The sequence below is a fragment of the Saccopteryx leptura genome, chromosome 1 (genome assembly GCF_036850995.1).
Source record: "Saccopteryx leptura isolate mSacLep1 chromosome 1, mSacLep1_pri_phased_curated, whole genome shotgun sequence".
Lineage (NCBI taxonomy): Eukaryota > Metazoa > Chordata > Mammalia > Chiroptera > Emballonuridae > Saccopteryx > Saccopteryx leptura.
This window is the reverse complement of record NC_089503.1, coordinates 287,280,021-287,293,805: the sequence shown is the minus strand read 5'-3', so window position 1 is coordinate 287,293,805 and position 13,785 is coordinate 287,280,021. Positions and strand designations below refer to the sequence as shown.

The window sequence follows — 13,785 nt, the reverse complement described above, 5'->3', positions numbered from 1 at the left end:
TTCTCCCAGCTGGAGATGCCCAAAACTGCACGCAGCACTTCCTGTGGGTGTGGCCTTGAAGGTTTTTTTTTTTTTTTTTAGACTTCATGCTTTTTGGATCACTTGTTTCAACCACTCACAGATTCAGAATGTTTTTTCAAATACAGGCGTGGACTATAAGTGGCTATATCAAACATGAGTTCCTCCCCTTTTCTTTTTAAAAAATGATTTTATAATTGTGGCCTCTCATGAAACACTATAATTGGTCAGCCTGGGGTGCGTTTGATGTCCTCCCAGATAACGTCATTAGCTATTCTCAGGAAAGGAAAGGCCGGGTATACCCTCCTGGGAGAATGACAACATGTTTCAAGTTGGGGAAGAGCCTGCTGTTCTTTTCCTGCGTTTGGGGAAAAGGGAACACACAATGTTCGTTTCCTAAATACGGGATGTGCTGTGTGGCTGGCAGGTCATTTTCCACCATGTCACATCCTTTTGAATGAAGGCAGCAGGAGCCAGGACAGGAAACAGCAAATTCTCAGAATGAGACAAGGCTTTCCCAGGGCAGTCATTGGTTCTCTGGGACTATAAAGTATGCTCATCCAGAAACAGCCTCAGATTTTTCTTTCCTCCAGGTAGCCAGAGGTGAATGGTAAGTGGGGAACATAGAGGGATACTGTCTGAAACACTGCCATTGGACTTGTAATACTGGGATTATGTCCCTGGTCCATGATATATTTTGAGTGACTTTTTCTTATTTTGCTAAGAGGTTTCTTTAGTTGGAAATTTATCATTGGTGGGTGGAATTATGGAGGAATGCAAGTTAAATCAAGACCTAAGAGGAGTTAGGGGACCAAGATTCTAGGCTGAGCTCTGTGAAAAATTTGCTGCATCTAGAACCTGCCTATGTTTCGATGGCCTCATCTCTTAGATGAGAAGAATGATTTCTGCCTTGATAGCACACAGGATTGAAATGCTCTATTTCTTGGCTTATTTGCCACTTTTAAGAAGTTCCTCATAATGATGAGTACAGTGGATATGAAGGTGGCAATTTTTGGCAACTAGGCGGGATGTACCTTTATCCCAGGGTATGAAGTTGTCTGTTAGTCATGTACAATTGGCTTCAATTCAATGTGGTGCAAGGTTTGCCCTCTGTGAGTTGTTAAACAAAAAATTTGAGTGATTTTATTTTATTCAATCGTTACTGATTTTTAAAAGGAAACTTTCATAATAAAGAGACGCAGTGGTATTAATTTAATTTAGTTTTAATTAAGCACCAATCCAAGAGACCTGATGGGTTCTAGTTAGAATAAACAGAGAAAACCACATTTTAGGTTTAACTCTAAGGTAAGAGCCTGGAAGGGTAACAAGCAGAAGTTGCTCCAGGCAAGCAGCTAACTTGAAAGATTAGTTTCTACATTTGACAAACAATGTGATTTTTGAGTTTTCGGTGACTTGTCTTTCCTACTCGTGAGAGAGAGAGAGAGGGAGAAAGAGAACTATTACAAAAGGATTAGGATCCAAGTCTTCATGTAAGAAAAGGTCTTGGTGAACAGGTACAACCTCCTGCTTGTAAAGTATTGTCTTTCAAACAGACCAGAGGCCTGAGGTTGCCAGTGTTAGAAGGTTCATCCTTTCTTCACTGAGTTTACATCTTATATAACAAATAATTCATTAAGTCCATCCTCAGTGTTCCCTGAGAGAAAAAGTAGAGGGCAGCATTATTCCTATTTGCATATACGGATTCAAGGTCTGAGAACTTGTGTGACTGTTCCCAGTTTACAGAACTGATTTTTGAGAACGTGACACATGACTCAGGAAAATGACCCGTTTCCCCTTGCATGGCAGTAGCTGCTATGTTTAACTTCTGCAAACTGCCCGCTTGCGTGTGGGAACCGCAATTGGGAGCCGCTTTAGTCAGGGAGACTCCGGAATAACTGCGTGTCTGTGTCCCCGCAGGACATGGACCGGCCGGCGGCCTGGGAGCTGCAGGGCCCCGAAGCGCTGCGGCGTTTCCAGGGGCTCCTGCTGGACCGCCGCGGCCAGCTGCACGGCCAGCTGCTGCGCCTGCGCGAGGTGGCCCGGCGCCTCGAGCGCCTCGGCAGGCGCTCCCTGGCGGCCAATGTGGCGGGCAGCTCTCTGAGCGCCGCCGGCGCCGTCACCGCCATCGTGGGGCTCTCGCTCAGCCCGGTCACCTTGGGGGTCTCGCTCCTGGCTTCCGCCGTGGGGCTGGGGGTGGCCACCGCCGGAGGGGCCGTCACCATCACGTCGGATCTCTCCCTGATCGTCTGCAACTCCCGGGAGGTGCGGAGGGTGCAGGAGATCGCAGCCACCTGCCAGGACCAGATGCGCGAGATCCTGAGCTGCCTCGAGTTCTTCTGCCGCTGGCAGGGCCGCGGGGACCGCCAGCTGCTGCAGTGCGGGAGGAACGCCTCCATCGCTCTGTACAACTCCGTCTACTTCATCGTCTTCTTCGGCTCACGTGGCTTCCTCATCCCCAGGCGGGCCGAGGGGGCCACCAAGGTTAGCCAGGCCGTGCTGAAGGCCAAGGTTCAGAAACTGGCAGAGAGCCTGGAGTCCTGCACCGGGGCTCTGGACGAACTCAGTGAGCAGCTGGAGTCCAGAGTCCAGCTCTACTCGAAGTCCAGACGTGGCCACGACCTCAAGATCTCTGCTGACCAGTCCTCGGTGCTGTTTTTCTGAGAACATCCTTTCTCTTAATGACCGAGGCCAGAAACCATCCCTGTGGGATGCTCCGGATTTGTAACTCCCTCAGGAAAACACCGAGCTGCATTAGGAGCTGAATGCAAAAGATGAGAAAAACTGTTCTGGAAGTGAGGGTCCTTAAGGTCCTTCTTTTCCCATCACTATGACATCCTGCTGGAGTTGAGTGCTAGGGACTGTTTACTTGCCTGATCTTAGTGGAATATTGACCTGAAAACTGTTTTTCCTTTTCCAAAACCGTTCACTCTTCACATCACTGGGCACTCCTGTTTTAAATTGTTGGGTGGTCCCTGCCCCTACCCCGGTGGTTTGTGCTGAAGCTGGAGAGGGTGAAGACATGGCCACTTTCTGGGTCCTCTCCAAGCCCTACTAGGCTGGGAGGTCCTCAGAATGCCTGTGTGAGGAGATGCAAGCTTTAAAACCTCTCTTCCAGAGTTTCTGAGTACTAAGACCTCCAGAATCCATAACAGTAACCCCCCACCCCTAACCCTCTGAACAGCACAGGAGCGTTCAGGACCCAAGAGAGGCCCTCCCTCGGACACACCATCCCCTTTCCTCTCAGCTTATCCACTGACACATCCACCTGGGGATGGAGTGGACCTTTCTGGGTGGCTTCATATCCAGACTCGGAGAAGGGTCTTACTCCTGTCACATAAGAGCTGAGGCCAAGAAAGATGAAGTGACTAACGGCTTCATTTATAGAAAACAGAGCAATGGCTTAGAGTTAGACAGTCCTGAGTTTATAACAGACTGTCACTACTGTGTGATCTTGGCCACGTAGTCTCTATAAGACTTTGTTTCCTTGTGGATAAAAGAGATGCTACAACCTTATGCTGTTGTGAGATAAAGTGCCTAGCACAATATCTGGCTCACAAAGAGTGGCTCCTGGACTGGCAGCATTAACATCACTGGGGAACTTAGTAGAATAGCAAATTTTTGAACTCAACCCTTAACAAGGAATTAGAAACTCTGGAGGTGGGCCCAGCAACCTGTATTAAAACAAGCCCTCCTTCTGGTGCCTACTAAGGTTTGAAAACCATTGCACCAAATGTTAATTTCTGATCCTCTCAATTAGCTTTCATGAAGTCTCATGGCCTCGATAGAGCTCCATGTTCTCCAAAGTCATTCACTGAAGGTCAAGGATAGATAGACTATATCTCAGAAGTAAAAGATTGTGTATGCACTTGGTCAATGCATCCTGGGACACCGTTCCACCATGTTAGCTAAGGGATGTCACATAAACCAGTGGTCCCCAACCCCCGGGCCGCGGACCGGTACCAATCCATGGGCCATTTGGTACCGTTCTGCAGAGAAAGAATAAATAACTTACATTATTTCCATTTTATTTATATTTAAGTCTGAACGATGTTTTATTTAAAAAAAATGACCAGATTCCCTCTGTTACATCCCACTAAGACTCACTCGTGATGCTTGTCTCGTAAGTTCGACAATTATATTTAAAAATACCACAGTTTTTACGCCGGTCGCATAATTTTATTTTGTGCATTTATCCATCCCACCCTAAAGGCTGGTCCATGAAAATATTTTCTGTCATTAAACCGGTCCATGGCCCAAAAAAGGTTGGGGACCACTGACATAAACCCATTAGAGGGCAGTGTTGCCCACTCATTGTAGAAACTGGTACAGAAAGGAATGTGAATTTCCTGGAAATTGACCTTTATTACCTACCTTCTCTGAAAACTGTTAGACCACGTATTTTTTTAATTTATTTTAAGTTTTTAATTTAATTACTGTTTGTTATTTGCATTTAATTTTATTTAATCATCACATTTAGAAAATAATAGGAATAGCAAGTTTCTGAATGGGAAACTACTGAGGCTCTTTTCAGGAGATGAGATTGATTTTACTTTCTGAGGCTGTCATGAGCTCTCCTTGAACAAGTCTCTCTCCTTCTCATATGAAGTAAACGTGAGAAGTTTTGGATAGAGAGACCTGGAGCTGAGTTTATAAACGGAGGCTTGACTTACGGGATACAGAAATGATGCAGGCATACTTAACCTGAAGGTACTTTGCCAGCAGCTTACACCTGACCTGAAAGGAGAACCTGTTTATAGGGTTCTGAACTACTTTTTAGGGGGAAAATACCAATTAAAGGCATATGAAGGAAGCACTTGGACATTGGAAGCCTGATGCCCTGTGAAGTTATGGGTAATAAAAAAACTTGTGTTATGGTGGTGATAGGTCATAGTTTCACATTAGGAGCTATAAGAAATCTATAAGCTGTCTCTAAGAAAATAAAATTTCTTCAATTTACATCCCTACAACTATAATATTGAAATATATGTTGAAAAGTCTTTGTGACCACATACACATCAAACTTGGCTGTATTACTTACTTATTTAATATGCTTTAAATTCATTCAGTTCTCTCCCATGCTTCCTAATGATGGCGCTGTGTTTAGGAAGTATAATTTCAGTACTGGGGGGAGGTGGTTAATGGTTCTATATATTTTTTTTAATAAATAAATTTTTATTTAAATGGGGTGACATCAATAAATCAGGGTACATATATTCAAAGAAAACATTTCCAGGTTATTTTGTCATTTAGTTCTGTTGTATACCCATCACCCAAAGAGAGATCGTCCTCCGTCACCCTCTATCCAGTTTTCTTTGTACCCCTCCCCCTCCCCCCTCCCTTCTTCCCTACCCCCACCCCCCGTAACCACCACACTCCTGTCCATGTCTCTTAGTCTCGGTTCTATATTTTAATTTTTCCTCTAAGTTTCATTTCCAAGACTACTTTGCACAAATGCTAGCATTTTAGGTTACCAGAATGTACTTCTCATTGTAATTTGTGTTATGTCATAAAGGTTCATCCTCTCCCTAACTCCATCTTCTATTAATGCATAAGCTTGACTTATATTTTTCCAATGCCTGAGCTGTTCCCTTGAAATAAACTGGGCACATTTGGCGGCAGCAGCAGCAGCAGCAAACATTTCCTACCATTAGGGTGTTTTGATTATATCAAAGTCCTAAACTCCTAAAGTTATCATTTCCTTGGTTCCTGTTACATCTAAGGAAGAGTGTCCACTTTGGAACAACACTTTGCACATAATAGGAGCTAAATAAATGCATTTGAATAATTTAATGAGCTACTTAGCTATATCAATAGTAATTTTTTGATAATGAAAGACTATCCTCTACACATCTGTTATACATTGGAGCCTCTGTCAGATTTAGTTCAGTGCAATGGATCCCAAAGACAAATATTTATTTACCCTTTTTGTGGGAATGTTCATAAGGCTTTTCCTTAAGGCCTACATTCTAAAACAAACAGGTTGAAATAGTATATTGTAAAGGGAAGAAGGGAGACAGGTATTTATTTATTTATTTTTACAGAGACAGAGAAAGTCAGAGAGAGGGATAGACAGGGACAGACAGACAGAAACAGAGAGAGATGAGAAGCATCAATCATCAGTTTTTTTCATTGAGACACCTTAGTTGTTCATTGATTGCTTTCTTATATGTGCCTTGACCGTAGGGCTACAGCAGACTGAGTAACCCCCTGCTCAAGCCAATGACCTTGGGTCCAAGCTGGTGTGCTTTTGCTCAAACCAGATGAGCCTGCGCTCAAGCTGGTGACCTCAGGGTCTTAACCTGGGTCCTCCGCATCCCAGTCCGACGCTCTATCCACTGCGCCACTGCCTGGTCAGGCAAGGGAGACAGGTATTTAAATCACAAGTATACTTCAGAAAAAGGTCCCAAGCTTGAAAAATAAATGTCTGTTACTAAAGGTGGAAGTATTCTAGGGTTTACAATAATTTGGATTGTTTTCTTTCACAATAGAGGAGCTTCAATGAAACTACATTCTGCTCTATTAAAACAATAATCCTTAGGAAACATTCTGATCCTAATTGCTTTGATGCATTTGCCCTCAGGCACCGGTCATTTTCAATATTGTGAATGTCAAAGTCAAAAGTGTATGCTGGGAAAAAAAGGAGAAAGAAGAGTGCTGTAGAAGCCACTCTAGATCAAATATGTCAACCAATCAGTCAACTTGATACAGTTCTCATTCAATACCTTGGTGTGAAAAGGAAGTATAGGAAATTGAGACACAGAGATAAAGACACTCTGCAGAAATAAATAGGGATACAGTTAAATGCAGCAGTGTTTGAATTCCATGTTTATTTCCCTCACTGTAGCAAAATTAGTTCTTTCCCTTTATTGAAATTGCCTATTCCTCAAACTTTTTGATCTCTGTAATTAATTGCCTAGTCTCATGTTTGCCTGTGTATGAATTAATAACTTTGAAAAGGGACATATATTTAATCATTTTCACTTAGAATACTCTGTATCAAACTGTGTAAGTCAATTTTTTGTGTGTGTGTGACAGAGACAGAGAGAGACAGAGAGAGGGACAGATAGGGACAGATAGACAGGAAGAGAGACAGATGAGAAGCATCAGCTCTTTGTTGCGGCACCTTGGTTGTTCATTGTTTGCTTTCTCATATGTGCCTTGACCTGGGGCTACAGTAGACTGAGGGATCCTTTGCTCAAGCCAGTGACCTTGGGCTCAAGCTGGTGAGCCTTGCTCAAACCAGATGAGCCTGTGCTCAAGCAGGTGACCTTGGGGTTTCAAACCTGGGTCCTCCTGTGTCCCAGTTCGAAGCTCTATTCACTGTGCCACCGCCTGGTCAAACTGTAAGTCAATTTTTTAAAAAGCAATCAACTTATATACAGGAATACTTGTTACCTAGAAATCAGACTTGTAGCAGTTTCAAAATCTTTGAACATAATTACAATCTGGGAATTAGAATTAGCTAAATTGGCCTTAACAAAATCTGAGAGAGAGAGGCAGAAAGAGAGGGCAGGGGGCAGCATCTATATAAGGAGGTAAAATTTTCCCACAAATATCCAAGGAACTTCACCTTACAAGTCACTGATCTTGACCATGCAAGACAGGCTGGGAAAAGTAGTAATTTTTAGCTAAGAATTGGCCTATCCTGGCCCTGATGATTGGCTCAGCAGTAGAGGTTGGCCTAGAGTATGGAAGTCCCGGGTTGGATTCCCAGTTACGGCACACAGGAGAAGCACCTATTTGCTTCTCCATCCCTCCCTCTTCTCTCTCTCTCTCTCTCTCTCTCTCGCTCTCGCTCTTGCTCTCGCTCTCTCCTTCTTTCCTTCCCACAGCCATGGCTAGAATGGTTTGAGCAATTTGACCCTGGGTGCTGAGGATGGCTCCATGGCCTCTGACTCAGGCGCTAAAATAGCTCCAGAGGCCCCAGATGGGAAGAGCATCATCCCCTAGTGGGCTTGCTGGGTGGATCCCAGTTGAGGCACATGTCTGAGTCTGTCTCTGCCTCCCCTCTCACTGAACAAAAAATTAAGAAGAAAAAAAGAATTGGCTGAGCTCCAGTATACCTAAACATTCTGTTTGTAAGAAAGAACACATAGGGTAGGGGGTCCAGCAATCCAAACAAAGAACCTGTAGTGGTTGCTACGGTCAGCCAAGAGCTTCTGCCTTGGAGGTGATCTCACTGTCTAAGTGCCAGTCTGAGTCTGCCCACCTTGGGCACATCCCTGGGTCTGGATGTTGCACTGTTAGTGAGTGTGCAACCAAAAGAAAAGGCTGTGTTGGAAAGACCCTGCCAGTTTGCCAAGGCCAGCCACAAGCTGGGATCCTGTTTTTGCTGTAGCATATGTATTCCTGTCAAAACAAGTGTCCTTTTAGTTCATTGCAATAAATCTCTCCTTGTTGAGTTGACACGAGGTGAGGATGTTAACTTTTTGCTCCTGGCAAACCTTGCCACATCCTGCTGTGGTCTGGAACAAGACAAAGAGCGAATCAGAAGATCTAGAAATTACCCCTTAGCAACTGGAGAGTTGTTAGGCGAGAAGAAGTCATGCTGATGAAGCAAGACCCCACTGGGGTCAGGGAGGAACTCTAGGAACCTTCAGCACCCCTGATCCTGATAGGCATTGGCATTAGATTGTGGAGAGAAGGCCCTCCAGTGTGGTCTTGAAAGCACAGGTAAAGCTGGTCTATATGAAGTACATCTGTAGATAATGATATTTAATCCCACCTTATATTCCCAATGTAATTCCAGGGGTGGAAGTGTAGGCAGGCCTGAGAACGGATTTGCCCAGAACTTTAGCAATGAGTCACAGCCAAGCCCTCCGCCTCCCAGACACACAGGTGCAGTCATTGTATGGTGTGTTCCAGCATTTCTGCGAGTACAGTTGACAAATTTACCAAAATAGTTGTAACTGGGAGAAACCTTTGTGTACACCAAGTTAGGGAGGGACAGTGATGTTTAAACCTATTCTTTTAGGCTAAAAATTTCTTTTCCTAGGCTTCCTGGTTGACATGGTGACATCTGTTCTGCCCTCCCCATGTTATTAAACCGGCACTATCAAAATGCCATTGAAGAACTGAATACTTTCCTCAGTGCTTAAATAAAATGACATTTAGATAATAAATATAAAAAATAAATGTGGATATTTAATGGAATAACAGTTAACATTTATTAAAAACTTACTCGGGGCCCTGGCCGGTTGGCTCAGCGGTGGAGCGTTGGCCTGGCGTGCGGGAGTCCTGGGTTCGATTTCCGGCCAGGGCACATAGGAGAGGCGCCCATTTGCTTCTCCACCCCCCCCCCCCTCCATCCTCTCTGTCTCTCTCTTCCCCTCCCGCAGCCGGGGCTCCATTGGAGCGGGGATGGCCCGGGCGCTGGGGATGGCTCCTTGGCCTCAGCCCCAAGGCGCTAGAGTGGCTCGGGTCGCGGCAGAGCGACGCCCGGGAGGGGCAGAGCATGCCCCCTGGTGGGCGGAGCGTCGCCCCTGGTGGGCGTGCAGGGTGGATCCTGGTCGGGCGCATGCTGGAGTCTGACTGTCTCTCCCCGTTTCCAGCTTCAGAAAAATACAAAAAAAAAAAAAAAAAAAAAAAAAAAAAGGGAGCTGAGAGTTGCACAATGAGCAAGAGCTGTCCCAGGATGGGAATCCTGTCGGCCTGACTCCAGAGTTATGTTCTTCAGTCTTTTGAGAGTATTTTCCTAATATAAAAAGTGGCGACACTGGCTTGAGCACAGAGTCGCTGGCTTGAAGCCCAAGGTTGCTGGCTTGAGCCCAAGGTCACTGGCTCGAGCAAGGAGTCATTTGCTCTGCTGCAGCCCCCGGTTAAGGCACATATGAGAAAGCAAACAATGAACAACTAAGGAGACTAAGGAGCCGCAACAAAGAATTGATGCTTCTCATCTCTCTCCCTTCCTGTCTGTCCCTACCTGTCTTTCTCTCTGTCTCTGTCACACACACAAAAAAAGTGGCGACATGAATAACAAACTGACAGACTCATTCATCTATCACAAAAACATTTATTGAGCACTCACCTTGTACCCCCTACTGACATTTGTGAGCGAAGAAGACAGGGTTCTAGTAACCTAGGTAGTGAAATCTTATGCCAGTAGATTAACCAATAAGGAATTAAAATGTAGGTTTGCAAGTGACTAGTGTTTGGAGAAAACAACGTGGCTGCGATTTGGAAATGATCAAACGTCGATTTGATCATACAAGTTTGTGCACAAGTATTTTGTAATGCTGCCCCAGGTGCCCTACATGGGGCAAGAGTCTTGTGAACAAAACACCTGGAATGAGAGGACATGATTAATGAGAACTGTTTATTAACTGCTGATATGCTGAGACTGAAGGTATTGATGGAGACCAGTCAGATAGGAATAAAGGAATTACTGGTTCAGCAAGCCTTTCCAGATGTTGTATAAAAACCTCTGAAAATGAAACTTCTTTGAGGTCATTCCATCGAAACTCACTTGAAGCTGCTCATCAGTTTTTGCCCTATTAGGGGTGTGTACTCAACTTCAGTGTGATAGTTATGGATGACAACTGCAGAGACGTGTAGGTGAAGAGATTGATGTGTGTCGGAATAAGACTTTAGGTATATAAAACTATTTAAAATAATAATACTGTGTCTGCAGGTGCTTTTAACATTGTTCCCTGCTTGTGCATAGTTAATACTGTGAATTATTGGACTTTCATTCTTGCTAACTTCTCTGTAGCATTTGACATTGTTGACTACCCAATTCTGAAAACGCTTTGCTCAGTTGAATTCTGTGACATCAGCCTTTCTTATTTGTCTTTCTTTTTTTTAAATTTATTTTTCTGAAGCTGGAAACGGGGAGAGACAGGCAGACAGACTCCCGCATGCGCCCGACCGGGATCCACCGGCACGCCCACCAGGGGGTGACGCTCTGCCCACCAGGGGGTGATGCTCTGCCTCTCCGGGGCGTCGCTCTGTTGCGACCAGAGCCACTCTAGCGCCTGGAGCAGAGGCCAAGAGCCATCCCCAGCGCCCGGGCCATCTTTGCTCCAATGGAGCCTTGGCTGCGGAAGGGGAAGAGAGAGACAGAGAGGAGGGAGAGGGGGAGGGGTGGAGAAGCAGATGGGTGCTTCTCCTATGTGCAGTGGCCAGGAATCGAACCCGGGACTTCTGCACGCCAGGCCAACGCTCTACCGCTGAGCCAGCTGGCCAGGGCCCTTATTTGTCTTTCTTGATGGCTTTCTTTTCTCCTCCATTCCCAAACTGCAAGTGTTCCCCGAGCCTCAGACCCAGGCTGTTTTCCCTCTCCCCTCCTTCAGTGAGTCCTTCATGTCCATCTCCTGTGTTATACCAGTCCTGGGTTGGATGTTTGTTTGGACGAAATCAGTGCTTAAAGTATTCTCTTAGGTAAGTTTGCATTTATTGAGTTTTTGATGAAATGAAAACAAAGGTGAAGATCATTGACTGAGTAAAGCAGGTTGCAAGGAACATGTTCAAAAAAGAAAGCCCTAGCTGTGTTCCTCCTACCCATTCCCCTCTTTGGAGTGCTCCATTTTTATTTCGGCTGATGTGGTCTTGCTTTCATCTGAATGTCTGAGAACAATCTGCTTGTGTCTCTTATACAGACGTGTCACATGATACCTTTTTTTTGTTGTTGTTAAGTGAGTGGTAGAGAGGCAGGGAGGCAGAGAGACAGACTCCAGCAAGAGCTCTGATTGGAACCTACCCGGCAAACCCCCTACAGGGCAATGCTCTGCCCATTGCTCAGCATGTTTCACTACTCTGTTGCTTGGCAGCCAAGCTATTTCAGCGCCTGAGACGAAGCCATGGAGCCATCCTCAGTGCCCAGGGCCAACTTGCTCAAACCATTTGAACCATAGCTGCAAGAGGGGAAGAGAGAGAGAGAGAGAGAGAGAGAGAGAGAAAGAAGCAAGAGGGGGAGGGGTGGAAAAGCAGATAGTTGCTTCTCTTGTGTGCCCCGGCCAGGAATCGAACCAGGGACTTACACATGCTGGCCAATACTCTACTGCTGAGCCAACTGGCTAGAGCCACATGATACCTTTTATTACAGATGTTTGTGCCTCCCCTAGGGTTTTTTTTTTTTTTTGTATTTTTCTGAAGTGAGAAGCAGGGAGGCAGAGAGACAGACTCCTGCATGCGTCCAACTGGGATCCACCTGGCAAGCCTGCTAGGGGGTGATGCTCTGCCCCTCTGGGGTGTTGCTCCATTGCAACCAGAGCCATTCTAGTGCCTGAGGCAGAGGCCATGGGGCCATCCTCAGTGCCTGGGCCAACTTTGCTCCAGTGGAGCCCACAACTTGGCTGCGGGAGGGGAAGAGAGAGAGAGGGAGGAAGGAGAGGGGGAAGGGTGGAGAAGCAGATGGGCACTTCTTCTGTGTGCCTTGACTGGGAATTGAACCCAGGACATCCACACGCTGGGCTGACGCTCTACTACTGAGCCAACTGGCCAAGGCGGCTCTTAAGGATAGAAACAACATCTCAGTTACCATTAAACGTCCCCATGGTGGCTCTCCAGCTTCTGCCACAGAAGCTGCTCCACGAGCATCGACTGAATGAACAAGTGAACAAGCACTCTTCGTTCTCGTGGCTATGCTGGCACCATTTGCCAGCACATCCAAAGCTAAACGTATGCTCCATCTCCTCTGTGAAACTGGCCTGGTTTCACAACCCTCCTGCCTCTATCAAGGCAATGTCAGTATCCCAGTTACCTACCTTGAAATCTCCTTGTCATCTCCAAGTCTTTCCCTTCCTTATTTATCTGATAGAGCTTTGCTGAGGTATATCCTTCCCGGTTAAATGTCTCTCCCAAGCACTTTGATCTAGACCAGTGCTACCACATCTAGGCTTTCATTCCCCAACAGCTGCCATAACCCTCAAGCTGGTTTTCCTGGTTCCAGGTTCTTAGCACTCCAGTTCATGCTACACTTTAATCCTTGATTTATTTACATAAATCATGGATTTTCTCATATTCCAATTGCATGGAATGCTACCTTACCTGTAACTGGACTCTGAATTTGAGTACACGCCCAGAGAGGTGCTGAGTTCCTGTGGTGTCTGTGATATTTTTAATAGTGTATCTGATGGGTGAAATTATGAAGGGTCTGAACTCAATTATGTGGTTTTAATGTAAAAACAATGATGTAGTTTAGATACTTCGCATAAAAGGCTGAGTCAGGAAGAAGAGCACCAAAGGTGGGGGTGGGGGAGGCTTGGCAGGGAGGGGAGGTGGAAAGCAGAGGGACAGCAGCTGGGAAGGCCAGATCCAGCCACCACAAGGCAGGCACCCTGCGTGACATCTCAGGCCTGTGGCTCCAAGTGACCAGGAGAGAAGAATCAGATCATCGCATACCGCTAAAGCCAGCTCTCGGCAGAAACAGAAACGGTGAGAAACAGGATCAGAGGGAAAAGGTAGTTCTATGTTGAACCTGTTGTCTCACCTCCCCAGGCTCTGAAATGTGTGGGTTTGGCATAAAGCGCACACACCCAGCCCTAGGTCAGCACTAACTTCCTTGAGATTTTGTGGCCGAATCATAAATCTACGATGCTGACAATGAACTTCCTCACCTCTGAAAACCTTTTTTTTTTTGTCGGGGGGGGGGGGGGTATCAAAAGGGGGAGAGACTGCAGAGTGACCTGGAGTACTATTTCCACTGCTCAAGGATGACAAGTTCTGTAAGCTGTCTTGTAATATACATTTACCTCTCAGAGTGGGAGAATCCCATTTCCTTTGAAGTGCAGGAGATAAGAGAGATTTTCCTTTGCATACCATGGTCAA

The 13,785-nt window shown here is 45.8% G+C and overlaps 1 protein-coding gene across 2 annotated transcripts in view; it reads left to right on the top strand.

Annotated features, from left to right (window-relative positions):
- APOLD1 (apolipoprotein L domain containing 1) overlaps positions 1 to 5,228 on the top strand; it is a 52,987-nt gene extending 47,759 nt beyond the window's left edge. The window contains exons 1-2 of one of the 2 annotated variants that reach the window (XM_066355493.1): positions 538 to 628; positions 1,936 to 5,228. In XM_066355493.1, the coding sequence (XP_066211590.1) occupies positions 626 to 628; positions 1,936 to 2,679 (747 nt within the window). In that variant the 5' untranslated portion in view covers positions 538 to 625 and the 3' untranslated portion in view covers positions 2,680 to 5,228. Of the gene's footprint in view, positions 1 to 537; positions 629 to 1,935 lie in introns of those variants that run through there. The other variant, XM_066355484.1, reaches the window with a different exon arrangement.
- Positions 5,229 to 13,785: the final 8,557 nt, after the last annotated feature.